The 8,635-nt window shown below is 36.6% G+C and overlaps 1 protein-coding gene across 1 annotated transcript; it reads right to left on the minus strand.

Annotated features, from left to right (window-relative positions):
• Positions 1-7,136: 7,136 nt before the first annotated feature.
• LOC132277431 (uncharacterized) lies at positions 7,137-7,646 on the minus strand. The gene has a single exon (XM_059779292.1). It carries the CDS (start codon positions 7,644-7,646, stop codon positions 7,137-7,139), a length of 510 nt encoding a protein of 169 aa, XP_059635275.1.
• Positions 7,647-8,635: the final 989 nt, after the last annotated feature.

Here is an 8,635-nt window from a genome sequence, read left to right on the forward strand (position 1 = left end):
GTATCACTTTCTCAGAGATAAAGTTCAAAAAGGTCTTACTGATATTACTTATTTGCCTACTGAAGATCAACTTGCAGACATCATGACCAAACCTCTTCTTCCTCAGAGATTTTCAACCCTTCAAGCTTTTCTCAGGGATATTCCTCCTCCCTCCTGAACTTATATTGTTGGTCTTACTCACCTTTTGAGCTTCAATATCAAAGAGGAAGAGAAATTGACTGAAATAAGGATAGCTTCAAGCTATTCCTTTTGTATTTGGGTTGTTCTATCTACTGAATCTTTATCTCTAAACATTCTCATTCTCAAGATCTTATTTCAAGGTTATTTGGTTTTTGTCATTAAAGGCAAAAGGGGGAGATTGTTGGTCCTAAGTTACCTTAAGGAATGTTTGCCTTTTAATGTCAAAAAGTGTGGTTTCAGTGGCATCAAGTATGATTTCTATCTGCATTGTGTGTTGAAATAAGGTCCAGGGATTTTATTGTCATTTACTACCTTGTATCACAGCGTACTCGGTTGTCTGAAATAGTGCGTTGCAATGCTTCAACTTGTTTTGTTAAAATCACTGTGACAGTGAAGGTTCAGCGCTTTAGTTTTAGCTACAGGTGCTCATAGGGGTACTATAGTCTTTTTTTAGTTTATTTCATATATATATACGTGTGCTCAGGTACCTGCATTGCACTAGAGTGTCTTGATTGGACCTGTATTATGAAGAATACAGCCTCGGCTCTATCACAGTGCTGAGTAGAGTTAAATCTGTTTTGAGGGCAGTATGGTCTTTTTTAGCTATACTCAAGAATGTGACACGTCTCAATTATCCTAGAGAGCTAGTATATGCAAGAATATTACATTTCTTAGAGGCTAAGTCTAGATAAAGTTGTCATTGCAGCATACAACCTGTAACTTGCTGCAGCTGGTGAGAATAGTTACAAAATTAGCTGAGGTGGCAGGCCTGCATTGGTGCATTGCCCTGAAAATATCTGAATTGTGCTCTCCCAATCATTAGTGGAACGTGACAGGTGTATTGTAACAGATGTACAAGGGTTGCTGTGAGTACACTAGTATATATATGCTGTTATAAGGCTCCTTAGGGTTCAAGCCTCTTGAATTGGCATTGCACATTGAGCTGCACCTGAGAAACCTCGAGCATACTATGTCAAGCAAGTTTTTCTCTACTGTTTGATGATGATCTATGCAAGAAAAACTCATTGAATCAACTCTAAGGTGTGTACTTATTGCTGAGATGAGGCTGCTGTTAAATTTGCAGATGCAAGGGCTGTATTGAGTAGTGACTTTGTGTTTCATGTTGTTGTGGTCTATTCTGAAGGTTGACGCAGGTAGAATTCATCTTTTTCCACTTGCTTAGACTGTGTTTGTGTTGAGAATATGCAGAAAATGAATTTAGATAGTGCGGTCACTAGTTAAGCTTATTTTGTGAATTAATCTAGGATTCAAGTGTTGTTTGATTATACTTAGCTATTTCATGATGATTTATGTTGCTAGTAAGTATATTTTGATGAATCAAGATTGTTAAAGTTGAGCTTGTGACAGAAATATGGTATGCTATGATTTCAAGTATTCTGTGTTGAAGCTATTGTGTGCTTAAGCTATTTTGTGCTGAAACAATTCTGTGCTGAAGCTATTTTGTGTTGAAGCAGTTATATGCTGAACCAAGGACTATGACTGAACTTTGTGATATACTCATGTTGTGTTTGATTATGCAAAGCTATGAACATGAGTACAATAAGAAAAACATGTGTAAGGTGCTGGTGAATTGATCTCAAAAAGAATTTCCCATTTTACCCCCCGAACCCTAGATGCAGCAGATTGCAGTTCCGAGGCAGTAACTTGGAATTCTGTGTTGTCCATCTTATTTTGATTATTGCAAAGACTTTATTGTACTGCATTACATCTGTAATGGTGTGAGTGGTGAGCAATGAGAGCTTATTTGGTCCAAGCATGGTTGTTAGGATAAAGGGAGTGCTTGGATGCACTATGGTGTACTAGTGTGTGTATTGGTTGTGAAAACTAGTGTCTATTCTTGTGCCTGGGTGAGTGTAGAGAGTAAGACAGCTGAGTGTGTAACAAGATACATACATCTAGTAGTAGATTTCATATTGGCTGAGGCCAAGAACCAAGGTTTTCCCTAGTTGAAAGGGCTTCCTTGTAATTCTTATTTGCACTTATCTTTAATTGCTTATTGGTTTTCTTTGAGGACTTGAATTTACAAAAGGTTTTGACCAATTCACCCCTCCTCTTAGTCCAATAATTTGTCACTATTCTCACCAGCTGCAGCAAGTTATAGGTATAAGTACTGAATTCCAATTCTATCCAAACTTAGCCTCTAAGCAATGTAATAGTCTTGTATATACCAGCTTTCTAGGACCACTAAGACGTGTCACATTCTTGAGCATAGCTGGAAAAGACCATACTGCCCTCAAAACAAATTTAACTCTACTCAGCATTGTGACAGACCGAGGCTGTATTCCTCATAATACAGGTCCAATCAAGACACTCAAGTACAATACAGGTACTTGAGCATATGTATATATATGAAATACAACTGAAAAAAGACCATAGTACCCCTGTGAGCAGCTGTAGCTAAAATTAAAGTGTTGAACCTTCATTGTCACAACAATTTTGATCAAAACAGGCTGAAGCATTGCAATACAATATTACAGACCACTGAGTACAATGTGATACAAGGTAATAAATGACAGTACAATCCCTGGACCATATTTCAACACATAATGCAGGTAGAAATCATACTTGAAGCCACTGAAACCATACTTTTTGACATTAAAAGGCAAGCATTCCTTAGGACCAACAATCTCTCCCTTTTGCCTTTAATGTCAAAAACCAATTAACCTTGAAATAAGATATTGAGATTGAGAACTTTCAGAGATAAAGATTCAGTAAATTAGAATAACCCAAATGCAAAAGGAATAGCCTTAAACTATCCTTATTTTAGTTCATTTCTCCCCCTTTTTGACATGGAAGGTCAAAAGGTGAGTAGGACCAATAATATAAGTTCAGAAGGGAGGAAGAGCAACCCTGAAAAGATCTCGAATGGTTGAAAATCTCTAAGGAAGAAAAGGTTTGGTCCAGATATCTACAAATTGATCTTCAATTAGCAAGTAAGTGATATCAATAAGGCCTTTTTGAACTTTGTCTCTGAGAAAGTAATACATGATATCAATGTGTTTGCTTTTCCAGTGTAGTGTGGGATTTTTGCTGATAGCAATAACACTTTGGTAGTCACAGAAAAGCTTTGGAGGTCCTGCAAATTGAAGTCCAAGGTCTGAGAGTGTATGTTTTATCCAAAGTAGTTGAGAGCCAACTTGTGAGGCGGCTATATACTCAGCTTCAGAGGTTGAGAGAGAGACAGTGTCCTATTTTTTACTTAGCCAAGAGACTACATTGGAACCAAGAACATAACAGCAACCACAGGTACTTTTTCTGTCAGGTAAAGATCCACCCCAATCAGCATCTAAAAAGGCTGCAATGGACATTGAGGGTGAGAAAGTGTAGTATAGACCATATAAGATGGTGCCCTTGACATATCTGAGAATTCTTTTGACGGCTTAAAGATGAGAAACCTTTGGACTACTTTGAAATCTAGCCACTAAACCTACTGAATACATTATATCAGGCCTTGAAATAGTAAGATACAACAAACTACCAAGATTAACTTATAAAGTGTTGAAGGAACAGCTTCAGTGGTGCACTCCAGTGAGAGTTTGGTATTAGGACATAGTGGTGTTGAGACAGCCTTACAATCATCCATTTTGAACTTTTTAAGTAGCTCAGAGACATACTTTTGCTGAGAGATGAAGATTCCAATGGATGTTTGAGTAATTTATAGGCCTAAAAAGTATCTGAGAGTCCCTAATAGTGACATTTCAAACCTTATCTTCATGAGATTAGTAAATTCTGAAGCTAGTGAGGTGTCTGAGCCATAAAACATGATATCATCAACATAGATTTGTAGAATTAGAAATTGTTCTTGATGAGTTTTTAGATAAAGATTATTATCAACCTTGCCTCTGTGAAATCCTTGTTCAACTAAGAACTGATGCAGCTTCTCATACCAAGCTCTGGGGGCTTGTTTTAGACCATACAAAGCCTTACTTAGTTTGTAAACATAAGAGGGAAACTCTGAATCTTCAAAGCCTTCAGGTTGTTCTAAGTAGACATCTTCTTTTAGATCTCCATTAAGAAAAGCAGACTTGACATCCATTTGGTATACTCTAACTTGTTTGTGACAGGCAAAAGATAAAAGCATTCTAATGGATTCCATTCTAGCAACTGGAGCAGAAGTTTCATCATAATCAATTCCAGCTTGCTGAGAATAACCTTTTACAAACCAACCTTGCCTTATTTCTTATTACTGATCCCTTCTCATCCATCTTATTTCTGTGAATCCACTTTAAACATATCATATTCTTGTCTTCAGGTCTGGGAACAAGTGTTTAGGTATCATTCTTGTGAATTTGATCAAGTTCCTCTTGCATGGCAGCTAACCAGTCTTTATTTTTCTGAGCTTCAAAATAGGACTTTGGTTCAATGGATGACAGCATAGCAAAGTGACTGTATTCTTCACCATCTTCAGCTTCTAAATCATTTAGCTTCTTTTTGTTTCTTGTTTGAACTCTATCTCGAGGTGAACCAATGATGTTCTCAGCTTGAACCTGCTTCTGCAGCACTGGATAAGTGATTTCTCTTGGATCTTCAGTTTTAGTAACTGAGGAACTGGTTTCATTTGAACCAAAAGTATTATCATAGTCTTCAAGAGATGTGGACTTAGGATTCTCATCAAATGTCACATGAATTGACTCAACCACCTTTGAAGATCTTAGATTATAACACCTGTAAGCCTTGTTTTTGGTATAATACCCCAAGAATATGCCTTCATCTACTTTTGAATCAAACTTGCCCAAGCTGTCAATGTGATTCAATATATAATATTTGCTGCCAAATATTTTGAAGTGGTGAATAGTTACAGGTCTTTCATACCACAATTCATAAGGTGTTTTGGTTGAGTTAGGTCTGAGAAGAACCCTATTTATGATGTGTACAACAGTACTCATAGCTTCAGCCTAAAAACCCTTTGCTAGACCTTTTTCCAACAGCATTGTTCTACCCATTTCTTGAACTGTCCTGTTCTTCCTTTCCACAACCCTATTCTATTGAGGAATAGCTACAGCTGAGAATTCCTTCTTAATACCCTTGTCATCACAATAATGCTCAAACTCTTTCATGATGAATTCAGAGCCAAAGTCAGACCTAAGTCTCTTCATAGTGCACCTTCTTTCATTTTCAACAAAATTGACAAACTTAATGAAATGTGTAATAGCCTTAGATTTTTCTTTCAAGAAGTAAACCCACACCATTCTACTAAAATCATCAATAAGAAGCATGAAGTACTTACTCCCACCCATGCTAGTAGTTCCAGTAGGACCACAGAGATCCATGTGTATCAGGTCAAGTGCTCTTGAGGTGTTGATTTCTTTTGAAAGAAATGAAATTTTGGTTTATTTTCCTTGTTTACAGGCTTTGTAAAGATGATCATCTTTAAAATTGAGTTCAGGAAGTCCTTTGACAGCTTTTAGCTTCAAAATCTTAGACAAATTTCTTGAATGAAGATGCCCTAGTCTCTTATGTTGTAGATTAGCTTCATCGTAGGTTGTCAAGTTGCATTAAGTAGCTTGGAATTCTTCAGTGATAGTATAACATTTCTTGATGATCTACAAACTGAGAAGAGAACCTATTTTGATTTAAGATCAACAACATTGCACTTTTCTTTGTCAAAACACAGAGTCCTCCCACTATCACATAACTGACTTACACCAAGAAGGTTGTGTTTGAGTCCTTCAACAAGTAAGACTTCTTAAATCTCAGATAATTCTTCAGACATGCTCACAGTACCTATACCAACAATTCTAGCTTTCTGATTGTCTCCAAAAATCACATCTCCACCATCAAATTATTTCAGAGTGATAAATTTAGAGCCATCACCTATCATGTGTCTTGAGTAGCCACTGTTAATATACCATCTGTCCACATTGTTACAAGCCTTGAAGGTTATATACACAAGAAAATTCACTGAGTTTAACTTCTTGGGAATCCATATCATCCTGAATTTCACAATAGAATCTTTGTTCTTGACCTTCTAAGCTTGAGCTATAACAGACTTCTTCATATACATTTTAGTTACTTTGAAGTTTTTTATAAATGTTGTAACAAAATCACTTCTATTTAGTCTTGAGGAATTGAAATTGTTGTCAAGCAAATCAAATTTTGATCTCAAGGGTTTTATAATAGGATACCTTGTATACACTTCACCAGTTGTGGCTTTAACAAATACAGAGTGAGTTTAATTAACCTTTGTGGCTAAATCACACACATAGCCAATTCCAGTCTTCCCAATTTGATTTATGGATTGCTTCCAGATCTCAGAAATCTTTAGGGATCTTTCTTCAAGAATGAGAGACAGTTCTTCTTTACACTTCTTGGTTGACCACTGAGTGTTGACTTGAGATTTCAATAGGCTTTGAAAAATAAAAGAAACTGAACACAGCATTGACAGATTAAGTTTGAAATGTTTAGTGAGAACTTGTTTGGACTTCAATAATTCTGAATTGAGCCTTTTATCTGAGACTTCTGATGATTACACTTCAATGCAAGCCTTTCACATTCTTCAAGAATTTCCTCAATCTCAGCGTCACTATCTTCTTCAACTTGAACTAGAATTTGTGGTGCTTCAAGAATAGCCATAAAGAGACATTCATCTTCTTGTGTCTCCTCAGGTTTATCTTCTTTAGTAGCTGCATCCCAGTCTGAGATAAGTGTTTTTCTACCAAATTTTCCTTTGTAGTTTCCACCCTCATTCTTCTTTTGACTTTGCCCCTTTGAGTTAGGACAATTAGATACAACATGACCAAGTTTACCACAACCATAACAGGTTAAATTTTGCAGCTGATACTACTTTTAAACCTGAACTTTCTGAATTTCTTAGCAAGGTAGGCTACCTCATCGTCTTCAAGATCATCTTCAAATTTTGTTTCAGTTTCTTCAACAACTTCCTTTGCTTTAAGATCAGTTCCTCTTCTATAAACAACTGGAACACCAATTTTCATTTAATAGGTAGTGAGAGAGGCGTGAAGCTCATCAATCTTCACCTGAGAAAGATCTTTGTCTTCGAGAATTGTCACTTTAGGATTGAATCTAGAAGTGGGTGACCTTAGTATCTTCTTACAAACATCAACATCCTTAATATCTTCACCAAGAGCTCTCATATTGTTGACAAGGTCATTGATCCTAAACATGTACTCAGCAACAGTTTCTCTTTCTTCCATTTTGCAGACCTCATACTGAACTTTGAATAGCTGTATCTTATTCTCCTTAATAACTTTATTTCCCTCATAAGCTGCCTGAAGAGAATCCCACATTTCCTTGGTCGTTTTATAATTTTTAACTCTGGTAAACTCTTGTTGCCTCAAGACACAAAAGAGAATATGTTTGGCCTTGCCATCATTAGCCACAGCCAATTTATCTTTAGCAGAGGGGTTATCAGGATTAAGAATCACAACACCATGTATGACAGCATGCCAAACATGATAGGACTGAGATATTAAGAAGGCTTCCATTCTAGATTTCTAAGAGTCATAGTTTGAACCTTCAAACCCTGGAGCTTTGTTGATAACTTGACCTTCATCTATTGCTGGAATCAACTGTAAGCTTACTAGAACCTCGCAATGCAGACCAAAGCTCTGATACCAATTGTTAGACCAAGAGGGGGGTGAATTGGTTAAAACTTTGCTTTATAAAACTTTCTCAAAACAACTAAACAAGCATTTAAAGAACAGATAACACAAGGTTTAGAAGGAAACCCTCTTAACTAGGGAAAACCTTAGTTCTTGGTCTCAGCCAATAAGCAATCCACTACTAGTTGTATGCATCTTGTTACACACTCAGTTGTCTCACTCTCTGCATACACCCAGGCACAAGAATAGACAGTAGTTTTCACAACCAATACACACACTAGTACACCACAGTGCATACAAGCACTCCTCTTGTCCTAAGCAACCATGCTTGGACCAAATAAGCTCTCATAGCTCATCACACACACCATTACAGATGTAGATTAATTCAAGAAGGTATTTACAACAACAAGAATAAGCTGGACAACTTTGAAATCCAATATACTGCCTCAAAACCACAATCTGCAATACTTAGGGTTTGTGGGGTAAAATTGGAAATTCCTCTCGATATCAATTCACCAGCACCTTACGCAGTCTTCTTTTACTGTTGTACTCATATTCATAGCTTTGCTTAATCAAACACAGCATGAGTATATCACAAAGTTCAATCATGGTCCTTGCTTTAGCACAGAACAACTTTAGCACAGAATAGTTTCAACACAAAATAGCTTCAGCACAGAATAGCTTCAGCACAAAATAACTTTAGCACAGAACAACTTCAGCCTTACGATTTGAATACTCAAAATCAAAGCAAACCATATTTCTATCATAAGCTCAACTTTAACAATCTTAATTCATCAAAATATACTTGATAGCAGCATAAATCATCATGAAATAGCTAAGTATAATCAAACAGCACTTGAATTCAAGATTAA

Source organism: Cornus florida, unplaced genomic scaffold (assembly GCF_030987335.1).
Source record: "Cornus florida cultivar Cherokee Brave unplaced genomic scaffold, ASM3098733v1 CherokeeBrave_3.0.0_Hap2_Chr10, whole genome shotgun sequence".
Classification (NCBI taxonomy): Eukaryota; Viridiplantae; Streptophyta; class Magnoliopsida; order Cornales; family Cornaceae; genus Cornus; species Cornus florida.